The 22,310-nt window shown below is 36.9% G+C and overlaps 2 protein-coding genes across 4 annotated transcripts in view; one reads left to right on the top strand and one right to left on the bottom strand.

Moving 5' to 3' along the window:
• sv2ba (synaptic vesicle glycoprotein 2Ba) overlaps window positions 1–14,773 on the bottom strand; it is a 62,789-nt gene extending 48,016 nt beyond the window's left edge. Inside the window, exons 1-2 of one of the 3 annotated variants that reach the window (XM_061893550.1) lie at window positions 14,632–14,773; window positions 4,864–5,504 (exon numbers count right to left, since the gene is read on the bottom strand). In XM_061893550.1, coding sequence (XP_061749534.1) covers window positions 4,864–5,341 — 478 coding nt within the window. In that variant the 5' untranslated portion in view covers window positions 5,342–5,504; window positions 14,632–14,773. The other 2 variants (XM_061893552.1, XM_061893551.1) reach the window with 2 other exon arrangements.
• Window positions 1–22,310, top strand: part of LOC133548231 (A-kinase anchor protein 13) — a 411,300-nt gene that overhangs the window by 23,891 nt on the left and 365,099 nt on the right. The window lies entirely within an intron of this gene.

The following is a 22,310-nucleotide window of genomic DNA, read 5'->3' as shown; positions in this document are numbered from 1 at the left end:
AAAAAGATGCAGTTAGAATGCTTTCAAAAATGGAAGTTTTACTGGTTTGTCGGTTGTTTTTAGTCGACTAACAAAATGCAAAGCGACCTTTGTTTACAACATTGACCGAAGTTGTTTTTTCTTCTACTATTTCCGAGAATAAAAAGACAACCTAGCATGCCTAGAGGGTTTATTCCGATTAAACGCTCGGCAAATGTATATGTACGTCATAATCCGATCTATTTTTTTAGTGTTCATTTCAACAGTGGATTTGGAATTCTGACTAACCAAGGTTTGGATGTAAACATAGCTACAGTTTAGTCTATCCAAGACCATTCATGTCAAAGAAACCGTCCGATTTAACGCTAGTTGCAGTCAAAAAAACGTGTAATTCAACCCAAAATGACAAAGACTATTTACGTGTCTGAACATTGCGTATAATCCTGGAATCCAACCAACTGAACACAGTCACTCACCCTGATCTCGATCCTCTTTTCTGTATCGCCAACAATTTCCGTGTTTTTGGGTTTTCTTTGTCTTTTTTCAGTGTGTAGTCATCTCTCGCCAGATTGCGCTTTGAAGTTTGTGGCATTTTATATTTTTACAACTCTCCTAATTGCAGTTCTAAGCAAAAGTTTTAGGCAGGTGTGGAAAAAACACAGAATGCTTCAAAAAATGGAAGTTTTACTGGTTTGTCGGTTGTTTTTAGTCGACTAACAAAATGCAAAGCGACCTTTGTTTACAACATAAACCAAAGTTGTTTTTTCTTCTACTATTTCCGAGAATAAAAAGACAACCTAGCATGCCAAGAGGTTTTATTCTGATTACCGTATTTTCCGGACCATAGGGCGCACCGGGTTATAAATCTCAGTGCTGATAAATGGTCTATTTTTGATCTTTTTTCATACATAAGGCGCACCAGATTATAGGGCACATTTTAAAGAAGTCATATTATTATCTATTTATTTTTAATGTAAAAGACTTGCTTGTGGTGTACATAACATGTAATGGTGGTTCGTTGATGAATATGTTGCGCAGATGATGTTTTACAGACCATTCTCAAGCTGTTAAACAGCTGTTCAACTGTTTTAATGACATTCAGACTTGAATTAAATCAACAAAAGACCAGAATCCCCTCATCCGGAATCAACAACAAATGTGTCCCGTGAAAAACCGTCCAACCGGAACTCTCTAATAACTAAAGTTCCTTGGGCGAATAATGTAAACTCACTACACCGGTATGTTTTATCACTTTCATGGCGAGTTTACTGACAGATATAAGTAAGAACTTTACGCTACTTTATTTTAGAAATGGCAACAGTGGAGGATGAATGTCCCATAACCAGAAGATAGAAAAAAAGAAGAAGCTAATCGGCACGGACTACAATGGCGGAAACACACAATTTTTCAGGATTCATGCAGATCCCAAATATACATCAGCAGGTACCAGAAGGTAAGAAAAGTTGCTTTTGCATAATATTGCGGAACAAAACGTCAGATAATGCGTCTTACCTTATACAAATACTTGCATTTTTAATGCGCCGACAATCCATAAAACGGTGCGACTTCATAGCTTACCAAAGACGTACTAAAACACTTTGATGGATTTTTGAGCGTGTATTGTTCTTTATTTTTAATGGAAAATATAAAATGTTGGTGTTGTTTACTTGAGTCGTATTGCCATCATAGTGTAGTCTACACGTATCTCTTATGTTTGACTGCCATCTACTGGTCACACTTATCATTACACCATGCACCAAATTAAATAGCTTCGAGGTCGGTAAGCAAAACCAGAATTTTTGGCACCGGGTTATAAGGCGCACTGTCGAGTTTTGAGGAAAACAAAAGGATTTTAATTGCGTCTTGCAGTGTGTGTGTGTAGGTATTGGCAGGTTGGCTGAAAAGAGGACATATCAACTAACTGTTTTAGTTTTGGCTTTGTTAGTAAACAAAAAAGTTGATTCATCACCTCCTTGTTATGTTTGTTTGATGTGTTCAAAGTGTGCAAAACTTCAATAAAAATATAGACTTTTGTCCAGCTGGAACCCATTATTCATATTTACATTGTTTTTTTATGGAGATTTTTGCTTCACTATGCAAACTAAAATAATTAGTTTCTACTAGTTTCCACAACAGAGGTGTCTGGAGGGCCATTTGCAGCCCATAGCTTTGTGTTTTAATGGCCCAGTGCACATTCTAAAAATACTATTCAAACAACATTAAAAAGTGGAAAACATTAAACAGCTGGAAATGTACCTGGAAGAAGTTGCAATGTTGACTTTTATAACAAAAAGTTGCCACGCAGGCTGTTTTTTTTTCTTTAAAGCTGGCGTTGCTCAAAAAATAATAATGACTCAAAGTCAATGTTGTTATGAATTATTGACAGGTACTTCACATTAAATTTTCATTGCATATTTTGTGTGTTTGCCATATAAAAACAAAATGTTCTATGATAAAAAAAAAACGGAAATCCAATAAACGAACAAAAAAATAACATCCATCCATCCATTTCCTACCGCTTGTCCCTTTATACCTCGAAATAAAAGAGTGACAGTCCAAAAAAAATGTTTACTTTATGTCTAACTCTTTTTTTAAGTTGGATCCTTTTGGATGGCCTTTTTTTAGTGGAATTATTTTTTAAACTGTCGTTGTTCAAAAAATAGTATTGAATCAAAATCCATTTTGTTATGAATTATTGACCTATTTAAGGCTCAAATTATGTCACATTAAATACTCCACTTTGAACATGTTTTTTTGTTTGTTTTTTTTTTTTTTTTTTGGGCGGGGGGGATATTGCAAATTTTGTTTTGATATAAATAGCATAAAACATGAATAAACAAATACAATATTTTTTTACATGGACAGATAGATCTGAATTTGATCTAGAGATTGAGACCTTCAGTCAATAATAATATATGACTTACTTTTGACATGTATAAGAATAAAACCCTTTTATGGATATATATTTATTTATATATACATATATATATATATATATATATGACAGTGTGTGCGTGTGTACGTGTTGGCAGAGTGGCTGAAAAGAGGACAATATATACATATATATATATATATATATATATATATATATATATATATATAGTCCTCGTTTCAACCACCAGTCCAACACGTACACTCACACACTGTCATATATATATATATATATATATATATGTATATATATATATGTGTGTGTGTGTATATATATATATATATATACATGTATACATATAGTATCGTATGCTTTCATTTGATGTGAGTGCAACAGCTTAAGAAAAGAAAGAAAAACACTTACGGACCTGCTAAATCAGCTACAATGGTGCAAGCTAAAGGCATCCATGTGGAGAATGTAATCTGTTTCATGTTTTCTGAGGGACAACTTCCCTTCACTCCAAACTATTTTCACACCACCTGGAAAATCACAACATTTTTCCATGTTTTCCTCTTCGTGGTTGTTCTGCATAAATGGCACAGATCTAGCTCCCCCTTGTGGTTGTTCTGCATAAATGACACAGATCTAGCTCCCTTTTGTGGTTGTTCTGTATAAATGACACAGATCTAGCTCCCCCTTGTGGTTGTTCTGCATAAACAGCACAGATCTGGCTCCCCCCTGTGGTTGTTCTGCATAAACGGCACAGATCTAGCTCCCCCTTGTGGTTGTTCTGCATAAAGGCACAGATCTTGCTCCCTCTTGTGGTTGTTTTGCATAAATGACACAGATCTAGCTCCCACTTGTGGTTGTCCTGTATAAATGGTACATATCTAGCTCCCCCTTGTTGTTGTTCTTTATAAATGGCACAGATCTAGCTCCCCCTTGTGGTTGTTCTGCATAAACGGCACAGATCTAGCTCCCCCTTGTGGTTGTTCTGCATAAACGACACAGATCTAGCTCCCCCTGTGGTTGTTCTGCATAAAGGCACAGATCTTGCTCCCTCTTGTGGTTGTTTTGCATAAATGACACAGATCTAGCTCCCACTTGTGGTTGTCCTGTATAAATGGTACATATCTAGCTCCCCCTTGTTGTTGTTCTTTATAAATGGCACAGATCTAGCTCCCCCTTGTGGTTGTTCTGCATAAACGGCACAGATCTAGCTCCCCCTTGTGGTTGTTCTGCATAAACGACACAGATCTAGCTCCCCCTGTGGTTGTTCTGCATAAACGGCACAGATTTGGTTCCCCCTTGTGGTTGTTCTGCATAAACGGCACATATCTAGCTCCCCCTTGTGGTTGTTCTGCATAAACGACACAGATCTAGCTCCCCCTTGTGGTTGTTCTGCATAAAGGCACAGATCTTGCTCCCTCTTGTGGTTGTTTTGCATAAATGACACAGATCTAGCTCCCACTTGTGGTTGTCCTGTATAAATGGTACATATCTAGCTCCCCCTTGTTGTTGTTCTTTATAAATGGCACAGATCTAGCTCCCCCTTGTGGTTGTTCTGCATAAACGGCACAGATCTAGCTCCCCCTTGTGGTTGTTCTGCATAAACGACACAGATCTAGCTCCCCCTGTGGTTGTTCTGCATAAACGGCACAGATTTGGTTCCCCCTTGTGGTTGTTCTGCATAAACGGCACATATCTAGCTCCCCCTTGTGGTTGTTCTGCATAAACGACACAGATCTAGCTCCCTTTTGTGGTTGTTCTGTATAAACGACACAGATCTAGCTCCCCCTTGTGGTTGTTCTGCATAAACGACACAGATCTAGCTCCCCCTTGTGGTTGTTCTGTATAAATGGCAAAGATCTAGTTCCCCCTTGTGGTTGTTCTGTATAAACGACACAGATCTAGCTCCCCCTTGTGGTTGTTCTGTATAAACGGCACAGACTAGTTGTGTTTCAAAGGCACAAATGTCGGGTGGTCCTGTTTAAGTGAGTGGATCGTCTTACCCAGCATGCCCTTGTCAGCGTTGGATATGCACATGTCCTTCTCGGCGCTGGGCATGACGAAGCCCACCACGAAACCGTCCACGCCGTCGGCCATCAGCGCCAGGCCCAGCACGAAGAAGAGCATCCACTGGAAGCGTCCGTGGCCGCAGTCCTCCATGATGCACTCGTACTGCTCGGGCAGGTTGTCCTCCTCTTCCTCCTGTTGTGCCGCCTGCTTGGCCTTCCTCTTGGCCTCCAGCCGCGCCGCCCGCCGGGCCTCCTTGATCTCGTCCGGGTGCGGGATGCCCTGGTACTCGCCCTCGTACATGTGCTCGTCGTCATCCGCGCCCTCTGTGGCGTCGCTGGCGGCGTCCTCCTCCTGAGGGGGGTAGTCCGTCTGGTAGGGGTACCTGTCCCTCCCGCCGCCATCTTGGGTGTATGCGTACTCGCCTCCTTCGCTCACCTGCTGGTTCACGTTGTTCTGATAAGGGTCGTTCATGATGGCCTCTGACAGAACACTTCCTGGTCCTGATTTGGAACTCTTCAGGCGGCAGGTGCAGGTTTCTGATGCGCCGAGGCGTTCGGGTCTCGGGTTGAAGGTCTCAGCAGCTGAGACGATACTTTATGATCGCCCTTGACCGCCAAAGAGTCTCATGATGAAGCTAGGACCAGCAAAAGTCAGAAGTCAGAGTGAGAAACAAGTTTCATCTTCATGGAATTAAACTTTAAGTGCTTTTAAGGCAACCAAAATGATATTTTTATTGGTGCGCCTCAGATCAAATAAATTGTAATATATATGTATATATATATATAATTGTGAATTATATTTTTATAGCGCTTTTTTCTAGTGACTCAAAGCGCTTTGCATAGTGAAACCCAATATCTAAGTTACATTCAAAGCAGTGTGGGTGGCACTGGGAGCAGGTGGGTAAAGTGTCTTGCCCAAGGACACAACGGCAGTGACTAGGATGGCGGAAGCGGGAATCGAACCTGCAACCCTCAAGTTGCTGGCACGGCCACTCTACCAACCGAGCCATACTGCCCCATAATTTGAATCGAATCCGTTGTGCGATTCAGAATCGATTCTCATTTTTAAAAAATCGATTTTTTTTTTTTTCATCAATCCAACAAAACAATACACAGCAATACCATAACAATGCAATCCAATTCCAAACCCAAACCTGACCCAGTAACACTCAGAACTGCAATAAACAGAGCAATTGAAAGGAGACACAAACACCACACAGAACAAACCAAAAGTAGTGAAACAAAAATGAATATTATCAACAACAGTATCAATATTAATTATCATTTCAGCATAGCAGTGATTAAAAATCCCTCATTGACATTATCATTAGACATTTATAAAAATAATAAAAAGAACAATAGTGTCACAGTGGCTTACACTTGCATGGCATCTCATAAGCTGGACAACACACTGTGTCCAATATTTTCACAAATATAAAATAAGTCATATTTTTGGTTCGTTTAATAGTTGAAACTAATTTACATTATTGCAATCAGTTGATAAAACATCGTCCTTTACAATTATAAAAGCTTTTTTTTTTTTTTAATCTACTACTCTGCTAGCATGTCAGCAGACTGGGTAGATCCTGCGGAATTCCTATGTATTGAATGAATACAGAATCCTTTTAAATGGGGAAAAAAATTTTTTTAAATCGAGAATCGAATCGAATCGAAAAAATCGATATATATTATCCAATCGTGACCCCAAGAATCGATATTGAATCAAATCGTGGGACAACCAAAGATCCACAGCCCTAATATATATATATGTATATATATATATATATATATATATATATATATATATATATATATATATATATATATATATATATATATATATACATATATATATATATATATATATAAATGCATATATATGTATATTTATAGGTCTATATGCGTATGTATATATGTATGTAGATATATATGAATGTGTATATATACACATACATACATATATACATATAAACCTATATATACATATATACCTGTATATATATGTGTGTGTGTATATATATATATGTATGTATATATATATATATATATATATATATATATATATATGTATATATATATATATATACACACATATATATACATACATATATACATGCATGTATACATATATATAGATACATACACATATATACATTCTTGTATACATAGATACATACATATATATCAATGTATGTATGTATATATAAATATATATTTTTAGATGTATGTATGTATATATCAATGTATATATATCAATATACATATTCCAAATTAATACCAAATATTATATATACATATATATATATATATATATATATATATGTATATATATATATATATATATATATGTATGTATATATTTGTATATATATATATATATATATATATATATATATATATGGTATTTATTTGGAATATCCTACCTGTTATATCTCTTTTAATTATTTTAGCTTAAATTGTGTTTTATTTTTAAATAGTATTATTTTTTATTTTATATATATATATTTTTTTTAAGTATCATTTTTTTTAAATCTGCATATTTTGAGTGCTAATCTAAACTCATTTCTGAAGTGGGAACATTTATATATATATTTTTTTGTCCCGTGTATTTTGTGTCATGTCAAAATTAATTATTAATGTATCCCTTTCATAATAATAGCAGTTATATAAACGTAATAAATGCCTCATTAATACTTATCATATATTTATAGAATATTTTTGGCGCTCATTAGTAGTCAGTAAATATTTTTTATTCTTTCTTGTTAGTTTGTTATCCAATACTATAATTTCATAAATATCTTTTTATTATTAAATGTATATTTTAATTTAAATGTATTTTTTTAGGTCTCTGTTGCGATTTAAAAGCCTTGACTGAAAACACCACATTTTAATCCAGATTAAGACAGTTGATCTTTTTCCCCCAGTTTATTTTCCATTATACCGCACAAAATCCTCATCATTAAACATCACCATCACCCATTACCATCACCATCATTAACAATCACAATTAACCTTCACCATCAACCATTGCATTATAATTCTGCATCCCCAATACATTGCCATGAACCATCATCGTATATCATCAACGTTAACATCACCATTATTTATCATTGTCAACAGTCAACCATCACCACTAACCATACCCATCAACATCATTAACCTTTACCATCAACCATCACCATTAATTACCATTGTCAACAGTCATGGACATCAACCATCACCACTAACCATACCCATCAACATCATTAACACTTACCATCAATCATCAACCATCGCCATTAATTACCGTTGTCAACAATCATCGTCAAACATCACCATCAGTCATTAACCTCAACCATGTCATCCATAATCAACCTCAATCAACATAATCACATCAACTATCCCCATCAAACATCACCATCAACCATTACCATCACCCATCATTAACTGTTACCATTTAAATTACCAACAACCGCCACCATTAAGTATTACGCTTCCCATCACCATCAACCACTACAATTAACCATCACCATCAACCTTTACCATTACACATCGCCAACAACCATTACAATCAACATCACCATCAACCAATACCATCAACCTTTACCATTACCCATCACCAACAACCATTACAATCAACCATTACCATCAACCTTTACCATTACCCATCACCCTCAACCATTACAATCAACCATTACCATCAACCTTCACCATTACACATTGCCAACAACCATTACAATCAACATCACCATCAACTATTACCATCAACCTTTACCATTACCCATCAGCAACAAGCATTACAATCAACCATCACCATCAACCATTACCATCAACCTTTACCATTACCCATCACCATTAACCATTACAATCAACCATTACCATCAACCTTTACCATTACCCATCACCAACAACCATTACAATCAACCATCACCATCAACCATTACCATCAACCTTTACCATTACCCATCACCATCAACCATCAACCATTACCATCAGCCCTTACACTACCTATCACCATCAAGCATTACAATCAACCATCACCATCAACCTTTACCATTACCCATCACCATCAACCATTCCAATCAACCATCACCATCAACCTTTACCATTACCCATCAACATCAACCATTCCAATCAACCATCACCATCAACCATTATCATCAACCTTTACCATTACCCATCACCATCAACCATTATCATCAACCATCACCAGCAACCATTACAATCAACATAAATCTTTACCATCAAACTTTATTATCAACCATTACAATCAACTATTAGCATCACCCATCACCATCAATCGTTACCATCAACATTGCCATCAACTACCACCATCAAACATTACCATCAACATTGAAATCAACCATTACCATCAACCATTACAATCAACATAAATCGTTACCATCAAATTTTATTACAATCAACCATTACCATCACCCATTACCATCAATCGTTACCAACAACATCGCCATCAACCATTACCATCAACTACCACCATCAAACATTACCATTGACATTGCAATCAACCATCACCATCACTATCAACCATTACCATCAACCTGTACCATTACCATCACTATCAACCATTACCATCAACCTTTACCATTACCCATCACCATCAACCATTACAATCAACCATCACCATCAACCTTTACCAGCAACCATTACGATCAACTTAAATCTTTACCATAAAACTTTATCAACACTGCCATCAACCATTACCATCAACTACCACCATTAAATATCATCATCAACATTCCAATCAACCATCAACCATCAAACAACATTACCATCAACCATCAGCATGAACCAATTCCATCAACCATAACCGTAGATTATCGTCAACAATCACCCTCAAACATCACCATCAATCATCATCATCATCATCATCATCATCAACTATCCCCATCAAACATTACCTTTTAAGTTACAATCGACCGTTACCATCAACTTCAACATCAAACATTACCACCACCTACTACCATCAACCATTACATGACCATTATCATCACCATCAATGGCTATCATTTAGAATACCATAAATCATTACCATCACCCATTAAACATAACCGTGACCATTATCATCACCATCAAGCGTTACAATTTAAATTACCATCAACCGTTACCATCACCCATCAAACATTACCATTACATCACCATCAACCATTACATCACCATCAACCATTACATCACCATCAACCATTACATCACCATCAACCATTACATCACCATCAACCATTACATCACCATCAACCATTACATCACCATTTAAATTACCATCACCCATTATTATGACCTTCACCATCACCGTTGGGTATCGTCAACAATCACCATCATCATGATGGAGGAAGATGGTGAAGACCATAGTTGGATTACATGGTGTGGATCAAAGGCCAGCGGTGTTGAAAGGTTTGAGTCTTGATGCTCGCCTATAAAGTCACATCCCAACTGTGGTGACATCATCCACCGCGTTAAAGGTCAGAGGTCACACGCTTTAGGGGGTTCACAGCTGCTTGTTGCGTAACAGCAGCTGGTGACCTCAAGTCAACCGCGCAGATTCGCTCTTCTGCTTCACTTCTTTTTATACCTGCGTGACCACTAAGAGGACAGTTAGCGTACACCAAACTTTTTACACTGGATGTGGCGGCCATTTTTGTAGTTTTTACCTTCAAAACCACTAAAATATATATAAAAATATCTATTAAAAAAAAAAAATATATATATATATATATATATATACATATATAATTTTATTTATTTATTTGTTATCTTTTTTATTTTATGTTTTTATATATACTGTATCGGTTTTGAAGGTGAAAACTACAAAAATGGGCGCCACATCCAGTGTAAAAAGTGGCCATTTTTGTAGTTTTCATCTTCAAAACCGCTACAATATATATAAAAATATTTTTTAAATATTTATATGTATATATATATATGTATATATATATATATATATATATATATATATATATATATATATATATATATATATATATATTGTTTGTATTTATTATTTATTTTTATTTTTTTAATATTTTTTTATATATTGTAGCGGTTTTACAAAAATGGCCGCCACATCAAGTGTAAAAAGTGGCCATTTTTTTAGTTTTCATCTTCAAAACCGCTACAATATATATAAAAATATAAAAAATTAAAAAATAAATACAAATATATATATATATATATTTATTTTATTTTTTTATTTTTTTAATATTTTTATATATATATTTTATAAAAATAAAAAATAAAAATAAATAAATACAAATATATATATATATATATATATATATATATATATATATATATATATATATATATATATATATATTTTTTTTTTTTTTTTTTTTTTTTTCTTTTTAATATTTTTATATATATTGTAGCGGTTATACCAAAATGGCCGCCACATCCACATTATAAAAAAATAATAGTAAAAAGTTTATATATACTTTTTTTTTTTTTTTAATATATATTTTTATATATATTGTAGCGGTTTTGAAGGTGAAAACTACAAAAATGGCCACCACATCCACATTAAAAAAATTAGTGTTTAACCAATAGCTATAACTAAGTAGCCCCAATTGTATAACGCAACTACTTGCTGGGAAATAAAAACTATATATATATATATATATATATATATATATATATATATATATATATAAACTACCGACCGGTGTCTCACCTTCTCTTTATTTAAAAAATCCTCGAACAAATTGTTGCGGAGCAATTAAATGAACAATTAGCGTCTAACAATCTATGTTTGTTGCTTTAATAAACTGCACGCATCATAGTTAGCCACCTATATATATATATATATCCATCCATCCATCCATTTTCTACCGCTTTCTCCCTTCCGGGGTCGCGGGGGGCGCTGGCGCCTATCTCAGCTACAATCGGGCGGAAGGCGGGGTACACACTGGACAAGTCGCCACCTCATCGCAGGGCCAACACAGATAGACAGACAACATTCACACTCACATTCACACACTAGGGCCAATTTAGTGTTGCCAATCAACCTATCCCCAGGTGCATGTCTTTTGGAAGTGGGAGGAAGCCGGAGTACCCGGAGGGAACCCACGCGTTCACGGGGAGAACATGCAAACTCCACACAGAAAGATCCCGAGCCCGGATTTGAACCCAGGACTGCAGGAACTTCGTATTGTGAGGCAGACGCACTAACCCCTCTGCCACCGTGAAGCATATATATATATATATATATATATATATATATTTTTTTTTATTTTTTTATTTTTTTTTTTAAAGAACTAGAAAGTTAAATTTTGGTAGAAGTTTCCTGTGAATGCTGAAGAGCCAATGCCAAACTGAAACGCTAACAGTTAGCTCACTGGCCAGATAGCGTGAGTAACCAAAAATATGAGACAATTGAGTTTAAAAAAGCTAACATGCTACCAGTACGATGTTAACATGCTAACAATAGCATGCTTACACTTAGCATGAGTGAAATACCACAAATTTAAACTTGCTAAATTGGCAAAGAAAAAATCTAGCAGGCTAATGATAGCATGTTCAAATAAACTGTAACATTTGTACTCAAAAAATGTGTTAAAAGTACGAGCCTGCTTTTGTTAGCATGTATGAATTACCAACATATGACTGAGGTGTATACCCACAAAATTAGCTGAAAAAAAAATCTAGCAGGCTAATGTTAGCATGTTAAAATAAACTGTAACATGCGTCAAGTACCAAAATATATTTTTCTGAAGTGTGTACTCAAAAAATGTGATAAAAATACGAGTCTGCAATTGTTAGCATGTGTTAAATACCAAAAATATGGCTGAGGTGTATACCTTTTAAAATTTGATTTTAAATCATCTTATCAGGCTTGTCCCTGACAGTTTGGCTATGTTTTAGTTTTTTCCCTCTGCATTTGTCTTTGTTTCCTTTGTGTGTGTAGTATTTCCTGTCAGCGCTCTTATTTTGTCTGTTTCCTGTGTTCCTCCCTGGGCGCTGTTTCCCCTCAGCTGCGGCTGATTGGCGACTGGCCACACCTGGTGTCAATCAGCCCACTCCTATTTTTACCTGCTTTGTCTTCCAGTCAGAGCTGGATTATTGTCGTTGCTACTTTTCGTGTTGTGTCAATTTAGCGTTGCGGTAAGCTATATTCGGTAGCTGTTTGTAGCTTATTGTCTTTTGTTCCCTGCTTCCAGTTTTGTTTGTTCTTAGCCAAGTTTGTTATCCGCCTTTTGTTGTACCCTTTGTTTAATTTTGTTTTCGTGTTAAAGATTAAATCATATTTTCTCACTCAAGGCCTGCCTCCTTCTCTGCATCCTGGGGTTCGTCACAAACTAACTGATAAATCTGTGTTAACAAAATATATTACTCTGTGTATACTCAAAAAAATGTTTTAAATGCTAGCCTGCTATTGTTAGCATGTATTAAGTACCAACATTTGACTGAGGGGTTTGCCTACAAAATTAGCTAAAAAAAAAAAATCTAGCACGCTAATGTTAGCATGTTAAAATAAACTGTAACATGCGTCAAGTATCAAAATATATTTCTCTGAGGTGTGTGCTTGAAAAATGTGTTAAAAATGCTAGCCTGCAACTATTAGCATTTATTAGGTACCAACATATGACTGAGGTGTATACCTACAAAATTCATTAAAAAAAAAAAAAGCTGGCATAAAAGTGTTAGCATGCTAACAGGTATCATCCGTCAAGCAACTAAATATTTGACTCTGACAAAATTCACTAAAGAAAAGCTAGCATACAAGCAGTACTATGCTAACAGGTATCATCCATCAAGCAACTAAATATTTGACGCTGTGGTGTATACCTACAAAATTCACACAAAAAAAGCTAGCATATTAGCATTAGCATTGACTCTCTTGCCTCCTCCGACCGGCCGCCCCCGAACGTGGGATGCTTCCATTGTGGAGGAGGGAAAAAAATAAAAAATCTCAGCCCGGCTCCGACGGCTGCCTTCGCTTTGCCTCGTCGAGAAACGTGGCTTACCTCAGAGACACTGGTGGTCACCACACCCCTCCGATTTTCACTGAAACACTAGTAACACAATAGGCAGATAAGGGATTTTCCAGAATTATCCTAGTAAATGTGTCTAATAACATCTGAATCGCTCTGCCGTTTAGTTTTTTTGTTTGTTTTTCTAGTTCTTCACTCTCACTTTCCTCATCCACGAATCTTTCATCCTCGCTCAAATTAATGGGGAAATCGTCGCTTTCTCGGTCCGAATCGCTCTAGCTGCTGGTGGTGGCCATGATTATAAACAATGTGAGAATGTGAGGAGCTCCACAACCCGTGACGTCACGCGCACATCGTCTGCTACTTCCGGTACAGGCGAGGCTTTTTTATTAGCGACCAAAAGTTGCCAACTTTATCGTGGATGTTCTCTACTAAATCCTTTCAGCAAAAATATGGCAATATCACGAAATGATGAAGTATGACACATAGAATGGAGCTGCTATCCCCGTTTAAATAAGAACATCTCATTTCAGTAGGACTTTAAATGACTTCGCACTCCATCTTTATCTTTATATAGCCAGGAATGAGATAATGATGTGACGACTGTCAAGGCGTGAGTAAAATAAGTCACAGCAGGAGGGCTCAAAGGACAATCCTCACCTGTCTGCTCACCTGTCGGAACACATCAAGTGGAAACAAGTCCTTGAATTCACCTTCACTCTTGATATTGATAGAAAAATGGATGACTCGTCACGCCATTTGAAACGCCGCGAAGGCAACTATTGTAGCTCCGCCCATAAACTGGCGAGTTTGCCCAAAAGAAAGGTGTGTGTCTTACCTGCCCGGCCCTTCCATCAAATCACTCCAGGCGCAAAATGTCCACGGAGCATTTTTTTAAAAAAAACGTCCGACGGCAACTTGTGTGTGTGTGTGCATGTGTGTGTGTGTGTGTGTGTGTGTGGCGAGGCCGTGATGATGCAGGAGGGATTAGGATCCAACCTCACGATACTCGCCCCCCCCCCCCCCCAGCCCTCACCCAGGATCATCCCTGCAGGAAGACCCGCCCTCCCGCCCCCGTGCCCTGGACTAATGGTACACTCCGGTCTCTTGCAGCAAAAGCGGTCACAGGCAACTCCGTCAGGTCAAAGGTCATGGCTACATCAAACTAGCATACTTTTTTATAAAAGTTTTTTAAAACTCTTACGCGTCTTCATTGCTGTTGTCATGGAGACAAAAAAGATCCTCTACATGTGACAGGAGCATATATTGTTATCATTATTTCCAGTATTATTATTGTTATTATTATTATTATTATTATTATTATTATTATTATTGTTATTATCCTTATTATTATTAGTATTATTATTATTATTATCATCATTATTATTATTAATAATAATATTATCATTATAGCCCCTGTATGTCATGTGACATAGTCCAGTATTATCATTATTATTATTATTATTATTATTATTAATACTAATAATACCAGCATTATGTCATGTGACATAGTGCAGTATTATGAATGAATGAATGGTTTATTTCATTATTGTTATTATTATTATTATTATTATAATTATTAGTTGTAGAATTAGAAATTAGTATTATTGCCCTGTATAGAGGTGACAAAGTGCAGTATTATTATTATTATTATTAATATTATTATTATTGTCCTGTATATCTGGTGACATAGTGGAGTATATTTATTATTGTTATCATTATAATTATAATAATAATAATTATTATTATTAGTATTATTATCATCATCATTATGGCCCTTGTATGTCAGGTGACAGTGCAGTATTATTATTATTATTATTATTGTTATTATTATTATTATTATTATTATTATTATTATTTCTCCTGTATGTTAGGTGACGGAATTGCAGTATTATTATTATTATTATTATTATCATAATTATTATGATTTGTATTATTATTATTATTATTATTATTGCCCTCTATATCAGGTGACAGTTCAGTATTATTATTATTATTATTATTTATTATTATGATTGTTATTATTATTTTTATTGTTATTATTATTATTATTATGGCCCTTGTATGTCCAGTGACATAGTGCAGTATTACTATTATTATTATTATTATTAGTAGTATTGCCCTGTATATCTGGTGACATAGTGAAGTAATATTATTATTATTTTATTTTTTATTTTTATTTTATTTTTTTAATTATCATTATTATTATCATCATTATTTCCCCTGTATGTCAGGTGACGTAGTCCAGTATTATTATTATTATTATTGTTATTATTATTTCCCCTGTATGTCAGGTGACATAGTCCAGTATTATTATTATTATTATTATTATTATTATTATTATTGTCATCAATATGGCCCCTGTATGTCAGGTGGCATAGTGCAAAATTATTATTATTAGTAGTAATAGTAGTAGTAGTAGTAGTAGTAGTAGCAGTATTACCCTGTATATCAGGTGACATAGAGCAGTATTATTATTATTATTATTATTATTATTATTATTATTATTATCATCAATATGGCCCCTGTATGTCAGGTGGCATAGTGCAAAATTATTATTATTATTATTATTATTATTATTATCATTATTAGCATTATTGCCCCGTATGTCATGTGACATGTAGCATTATTATTATTATTATTATTATTATTATTATTATCATCATTATTGCCCCCCTATGTCATGTGACCTGGTGCAGTATTGTGATTATGATTATTGCCCCCCTATGTCATGTGACTTGGTGCAGTCCAGGGTGGTCCACCATTTCTGAGAGTGGATGTTTTTGCGTCGCAGCAAATCTCTTTAATCCGCAGGTCAGATAATTCCGGCACAAAGAGGATTAGCTCCTCCCCAGCACCAAAGCCATTGGCTAAATTTAGCCCCCCCACTTACTCTCCCACTGCGCCGCACTTCCTTGACTCCGCCCATCCCCACTCCTCACTTCCTGTTGCCTCGGGACACAACTTCATCCTGTAGACCACCACCATGTATCCCATCCTTTTTTTTTTGGATGCAATTACAATGTTGTGTTTTTTAGTTGTATTTCATAGAAATCCCCTGCCTCGCACGGCTCAGAAAGGACAGGGAGATGTGGCAGCATTTTTTTATTTTTTATTCTATCGCATGTGTGTGTGTGTGTGTTTGATGCACACATAGACGGACACACGCCGTGACGACTTAGTGCGACAGCTGTGTGTCGCGTGAGTGTTTGCACCGACAAGGTCAATCATTCCAGCTGATGGGATCAACAGAGCTCAGGCCTCGCAGGAACACGGACACTGACCCCCTGTGGTCATGACGGGAACTGCTGGACAGGACATGAGGCTACATGGCGCACCAGCTGACACGCGCGTGTTTTGTAGCTTTGGGAAGTTTTAAAACGCCTATGTGATATTCTCTATTATTAATATTGATAGTATTATTTTATACTCTAAAATAATATAATAACATGTAATAATATATTTTACAGTCATTACAATACAACATATATAAATATGATTATATTGAAAAAAATATTACTAAATAATAATATTTTTTATTGGTATTATTATTATGTATTTTAACAATTTAATTTGATATAATATATGTGCATTTTTGTATTAAAATTATAGCGGTAGAAAATGGATGGATGGATGGATTTTATTATTTTTATTATTGATAATAATACACATTTAATATCCATCCATCCATCCATCCATTTTCTACCGCTTATTCCCTTTCGGGGTCGCGGGGGGCGCTGGCGCCTATCTCAGCTACAATCGGGCGGAAGGCGGCGTACACCCTGGACAAGACTGCTGACTCGGAATAAAATGTACATTTAATATAATATATGTATTCATCCATCCATCCATCCATTTTCTACCGCTTATTCCCTTTGGGGTCGCGGGGTGCACTGGTGCCTATCTCAGCTACAATCGGGCGGAAGGCGTCGTACACCCTGGACAAGTCGCCACCTAATCGCAAGCCCAATAATAATTATAATAAATATTATTATTATTTTATAATACGCTAATATAATCCATCCATCCATCCATTTTCTACCGCTTATTCCCTTTCGGGGTCGCGGGGGGCGCTGGCGCCTATCTCAGCTACAATCGGGCGGAAGGCGGGGTACACCCTGGACAAGTCGCCACCTCATCGCAGGGCCAACACAGATAGACAGACAAACGCTAATATAATAACATATAAAAATAGATTAGACTATTATTTTATTACATCCTTCCAATTCTTACCGCTTTCCCCTCTAGGGGGGGCGCTTTTATAAAGAATTAAATATTATAAATTAGGAATCTATGAATATAATTACAATAAAATAATAACAATAATCATAAATAAACCATTCATTCATTCATTCATTAGTATTTGTATTTTGTATTATAACAACAAAATATATCATAACTACACATGTTATATTAAATAATATAATAATTAATATTATTATTTTTGATAATACATATTTAATATAATATATGTATCCATCCATCCATCCATTTTCTCCCGCTTATTCCCTTTCGGTAATATATGTATTATATATTTTATTACATCACCATGTATATGTATTAAATAGTAGATTTTCAAAGTCTAATCATAATAATAAATATTATTATTATTATTATTATTATGATTTTATATTTCACTAATATAATAACATATAAAAAAATAGATTTGACTATTATATTATTACATCCATCCAATTCCTACCTCTTGTCCCTGTATGGTTTTGCGGGGGGGGGGGGGGGGGGGCACTCTTATAAATAATTAAATATTAGAAATTAGGAATCTAGGACTATAATTACATTAAAATAATAACAACAATTTTTAGTATTAGTATTTTATAGTACAGCTACATAATATAATGTAACTACACATTTTATATTAAATAATATAAAATATCATTAATATTAGAATTATTGAGATTATACAAATACTTCACATAACATATATAATTGATGTCCTATAATAGCATTCATAATATTAAATAATGATACATAATATTTTCAATAATAATTCAACATAAATATTTATCTACAAACCCAAAACAATGCAGTTAGCATGTTGTGTAATAAGTCAATAGAAACAGAATATAATGATATGCAAATCATTTTCAACTGATATTCAATTGAATAGACTGCAAAGACAAGATATTTAACGTTCACACTGGAAAACTTGGTTAATTTTTGCAAATATTAGCTCATTCTGAATTTGATGCCTGCGACATGTTTCAAAAAAGCTGGCACAAGTGGCAAAAAAGACTGAGGAAGTTGAGGAATGCTCGTCAAACACTTATTTGGAACATCCCACAGGTGAACAGGCTAATTGGGAACAGGTGGGTGCCATGATTGGCTATAAAAGCAGCTTCCATCAATGCTCAGTCAAGAAATGTGTGAGCAAATTGTCCAACAGTTGAAAAACAACATTTTTAATCCAGCTATTGCAAGCAATTTAGGGATTTCACCATCTACGCTGCGTAATATCATCAAAAGGTTTAGAAAATCTGGAGAAATCACTGCACGCAAGCCATGATATTACGGACCTTCCATCCATAAAGCGGCACAGCATCAAAAAGCGACATCAGTGTGTAAAGGATATCACCACAAATCTTTCGTCCCCTCTGCACTCAGCTTCTTAAACTCTAAAATGTTTGAACTTTAAGTGTTGTATTGTTTATGTATATATTGACTTTTTATTTATTGTGAGCCATGTTGGCTTTGTGAACCACGGCAACCTGCTGCTCAAATTGAATCGCCCCTTGAGGGATGAATAAAGTTGTTTGAATTAATTGAAATGGAACACTTCAGAAAACCACTGTCAGTACCTACAGTTGGTCGCTACATCTGTAAGTGCAAGTTAAAACTCTACTATGCCAAGTGAAAATCATTTATCAACAACACCCAGAAACGCTGCTATCTTCGCTGGGCCCGAGCTCATCTACGATGGACTGATGCAAAGTGGAAAAGTGTCCTGTGGTCTGACGAGTCAACATTTCAAATTGGTTTTGGAAACTGTGGATGTGGTTTCCTCCGGAACAAAGAGGAAAAGAACCATCTTGACACAAAGTTGGAAAAGCCAGCATCTGTGATGGTATGGGGGTGCATTAGTACCCAAAGCATGGGTGACTTACACATCTGTGAAGGCACCTTTAATGCTAAAAGGTACATACAGGTTTTGGAACAACATATGTTGCCATCCAAGCAACGTTATCATGGACGCCCCTGCTTATTTTAGCGAGACATTGCCAAGCCAGGCGTTACAACAGCGTGGCTTCGTAGTAAAAGAGTCTGGGTACTAGACTGTAGTCCAGACCTGTCTCCCATTGAAAATGTATGGCGCATGTGGACGACTTTCCCTGTCGCCGCTCGGGTTCCACTGACCACCCAGGAAGGACATCTCGCTTGAGCAGGTTTGACTCTTTTATTTTTCAATAAAGGCAGTCTCCGTCTCTCGCTCTCCGGTCCGCTCTTTAGTCGGCCGCGTCTCCGTCTCTCGTGTCTTGCTCTCTCTTGCTCCTCGGTTGCTGTTGCCGGCTCTTCAACTCCGTCCTTGATCTTTTCTCCTTCCCCCCTTTTATACATCATACGGAGAAATGTGAATTGTTTGCCGGTGCGCGATCCACGCACCTGAATTAGATCGCGGCGGCGTCGCTGCCGGCACGCCCTGCCTCTCCGCTCCGCCGCATTCTCCGCCTCCTTGCCGCCATCTTGGGCAGGGCTCCAGCGTGCCCCGCCCCGCTCCACACAGCGCATTATGAAGCCTAAAATAGCACAACGGAGACTGTTGAACAACTTAAGCCGTACATCAGGCAAGAATGGGAAAGAATTCCACCTGTATACTGATTGTTGTTCAAAAGAAAGGCCACTTGCTGCCATTAAATTCTAAGTTAATGTTTATTTGCACAAAAAAAATATATGTTTCTCAGTGTGAACATGAAATATCTTGTCTTTGCAGTCTATTCAAGTGAATACAAGTTGGAAAGGATTTGCAAATTGTTGTATTCTGTTTATATTTACCATTTACACAACGTGCCAACCTGCAATGAGGTGGCGACTTGTCCAGGGTGTACCCCCAGCCTTCCGCCCGATTTTAGCGGTAGAAAATGGATGGATGGATAATAATATTATTCTCATTAAAATAATCATCACATAATAATGACAACAATTTCAAGGGATTTTATTATCATTCGAAATAAAAAAAGTGATGTTTAGCTCGGTTGGTAGAGCGGCCGTGCCAGCAACTTGAGGGTTGCAGGTTCGATTCCCGCTTCTGCCAACCTAGTCACTGCCGTTGTGTCCTTGGGCAAGACACTTTACCCACCCACCCTGGCTTGAACGTAACTTAGCTATTGGGTTTCACTATGTAAAAGCGCTTTGAGTCACTAGAGAAAAGCGCTATATAAATATAATTCACTTCACTTCACTTTTAGCAGCAGGGAATAGGATTGAAATAAAAGCCACTTCAGCTTCATGATGTACTTCCTCCTCCTCCTCCTCTCTTCACCATCATCATCATCATCATCATTGTGAAAGTCCTATCTGGAGTGTTTCTTGTCTATTGAGGGCGATGGGGGGGGGGGGGCGCACAGTATCTCTTCCGTCCTCTCCAAAAGTTACAAAACCCGCTTTTGTCGGCCGCACAAAGGCAGCTGTGTACTTTTTTTGTGTCACGCTTGTTTGCCCGTCTCGCCAATGTTCTGCTCGTCTGGACCCCCCCACCCCTCCCACCCCCACCGCCCCCACCGCCCCCTTGAAATGCGGACCACGTTCGAGCGCCGCAAACCCCTCGCCCTCCTCCTCCTATCCTGGCTGATAAAGTCTTTAAGTGCGGCTCAGCATGGCGTGAAAAAGGCCTTTGTTGTTTGTTATCTAACGTGTTGCTACAGGTGTCCTCGGGTGCGGCGAGCAGGTCACATGACCTGACAAGACCACACCCCCCCCCAACCCCAAGCCAGACCCTGTAGACCGGGGGTCTCAAACTTGCGGCGTTATTTTGCGGCCCGCACTTCGATATGACAACTTAATGTTGCTGCGGCCTAAATTCCCTAAATTATACGGCATCCATTTTCTCGAAATCCCTGCCGATTTTAACCCAATCCACAGTATTCAGAGGGTGCCATAAAGGCGGTGCCTTTAGCGCCCTCTAGATCATGAATAGACAGCGTGCAGGCCCAGTTATATATTGCAAATGGCTGAGCAGTACGCACGTGCGATATTGCAAGACATATTTCATCAACAGCTACACAGGTCACACTGAAGGTGGCCGTAAAACAAACTTTAACACTGTTACAAATATCTGCCAGACTGTGAACCCACACCAAACAACAATGACAAACACATTTCAGGAGAGCATCCTGAAATGTGTTTCAGAGTGGCCGTGCGCAACCCGAGGGTCCCTGGTTCAAATCCCACCTAGTACCAACCTCGTCCCGTCCGTTGTGTCCTGAGCAAGACACCTCACCCTTGCTCCTGATGGGTGCTGGTTGGCGCCTTGCATGGCAGCTCCCTCCATCAGTGTGTGAATGT

The sequence above is a fragment of the Nerophis ophidion genome, linkage group LG02 (genome assembly GCF_033978795.1).
Source record: "Nerophis ophidion isolate RoL-2023_Sa linkage group LG02, RoL_Noph_v1.0, whole genome shotgun sequence".
Classification (NCBI taxonomy): Eukaryota; Metazoa; Chordata; class Actinopteri; order Syngnathiformes; family Syngnathidae; genus Nerophis; species Nerophis ophidion.
This window is presented reverse-complemented; position numbering and strand designations above follow the sequence as displayed.